This window comes from Myotis davidii, unplaced genomic scaffold, assembly GCF_000327345.1.
Source record: "Myotis davidii unplaced genomic scaffold, ASM32734v1 scaffold452, whole genome shotgun sequence".
Lineage (NCBI taxonomy): Eukaryota > Metazoa > Chordata > Mammalia > Chiroptera > Vespertilionidae > Myotis > Myotis davidii.
This window is the reverse complement of record NW_006284245.1, coordinates 1902436-1904447: the sequence shown is the minus strand read 5'-3', so window position 1 is coordinate 1904447 and position 2012 is coordinate 1902436. Positions and strand designations below refer to the sequence as shown.

General features: G+C 50.4%; 1 protein-coding gene across 1 annotated transcript in view; it reads left to right on the top strand.

The window, feature by feature from the left end:
- The first annotated feature begins 1759 nt into the window (after positions 1 to 1759).
- MRPS28 (mitochondrial ribosomal protein S28) overlaps positions 1760 to 2012 on the top strand; it is a 101945-nt gene continuing 101692 nt past the window's right edge. Inside the window, exon 1 of the mRNA XM_015568746.1 lies at positions 1760 to 1998. Within this exon, the coding sequence (XP_015424232.1) occupies positions 1817 to 1998 (182 nt within the window). The 5' untranslated portion in view covers positions 1760 to 1816. The remainder of the gene's footprint in view (positions 1999 to 2012) is intronic.

Sequence of the window (2012 nt, the reverse complement as noted above, 5' to 3'; positions counted from 1 at the left end):
TTTTGCCCTGAGACATTTGTCTACTAACTAGTGAATGTCCTATTGTAATTTGATTAATTATAGGGATTATGTGAAGTTACAGTTACTATAAGGCAGTATCACTTTTTAAAATATTTTTTTATTGATTTCAGAGAGGAAGGGAGAGAAACATCAATGATGAGAAAGCATCGATTGGCTGCCTCCTGCACGCCCCCTACTGGGGGTCATGCCCTTGATCAGAATCGGACCCAGGACCCTTCAATCCACAGGCCGATGCTCTATCCCCTGAGCCAAGCCAACGAGGGCAAGCGGTATCAACTTTCAAGTAAACTTGCAACCTTAGATTTCACAATTTTCATCTTGTCCTCATTCTGAAATACAAATGAACCAAACTAAGGTAAAATAACGCACTGAATTGGTAAGCCACCCAAGGGTGGGGTCTGCATATGCCTGTCACCTGCCAGGATTTCATATTTAGAGAAAAGCTGTAAGGCAACTAAAATCCTTGCCAACTCTCATATGTAATTTCGATGTTACTTAGTGAGATTGGCTGGTAGTGGTTATTTTAATGTGGTTTTCCTAGAATACAGCAAAAAACAATTTTGTTTGAATATTTTTAAGTGAGTAGTATCTTTCATTTTAACACTCCCATTTCAACATGCTTTAAAGTCTCCCCCTTGGTTTCTATGCTTGATCTCTGTTCTTATTTTTCAGTTTGCCTATTTCCTGGTATTTTCTTATTTCAACTCCTTAAATGTTATGCCTGTCCCCACTCATCTTCTACATGAACTCCCTAATGATCGTATTCTTCTGTATGGCTGAAAAGACTTGAGATACTAACATCTCCCCATTGTATGGCTAGCCCCATCCTTTCCCCCAGGTTTTCATGCAAGCTTAAGAGGCATGCATTTCTAATCACCTCCATATCGCCACTAGTAGTCTATAGAGCTTTCAGTAAGTGCTGGCATTGTATGCTCATTTCCTTTAATAATTTTACCCAAGGATGTGGCAGCATCACCTTTTCATAGATGAGATCACAGCCAGGGGAACTAATTAATATGATTGTTAGGCAGATGGTTGGGCAGCTTAATTCGTAAACACTTGTTCAATATGGGATTGGGCTCGGCTTTGAACAGCGTGGACAAAACCTGTGAATTAACATCGGGAGAAAAACGCGGAGAAAAATCACGAGTGAGGGTGGGGCCTCTCGTGGCGCTTATTTAAGCCCATTCGGAGCCTCTCAATCCCTAGGAGGGCTGTAAGATGTGGGGATGACAAGCGGGTCTCGGGAAGCCTCGTGTTGGTGAACGTGGGTGGACAGGGAGAGACCAACTGGGAGCAGGATTTCACAGATGTCCGAGGCCGGTGTCGGTCGTCCAACAGCAAAATGGGGGCGCAGACGCTGAACAAAATTACTATAAGTCAATCCATGGCGTATTAAGAAGTGCCCAGTGGCATAGCGAATACCCGGGAGCCCGACCGTGCGTATTTGGGGTCCGACAAAGACCCGAAGGGCGGTGGGGGCCGAGCCGTGCGGCCACCTGGGCACACGCGCAGGCGGCCGGACAGCATGTGCAGCGGTACCGGGCCCACGCGATGCCTGGGAGGGCGAAACTTCCGGGGCGAAAACGCTGTCCCCGCTAAACGAAGCGGACCGCGGCCAGCACCGGACCTCCAGCCACGGACTTGCTCGCCTCCAACTCCGCGTATGCGCAGGCTACACCGCGCCCCGCCCGCAGGTAGTGCTGTGCGGAAGTGGGCGGGGCGACGGAAGCCACGCCCGTGACCTGCGCGCTGGCGGAGAGGTTGAAGGTCAGAGGTTCAGTCTGGAGCCGTCATGGCGGCGCTGTGTCGGCCCCGTGCCGTGACTGCCGAGAGTCGTTTCCTGCGCATGTTCCTCTTCTCTCGGCCCTATGGAGGCTCGGGCGCTGAGAGTGGCTCCGGGAGCCAGAGTTCCGAGTCCACAGAGGATAGAGCGCGCCCCGGCGGCTTCGCGAGCGCTCTGGAGCGGCACTCGGAGTTGGGAAGGCGGA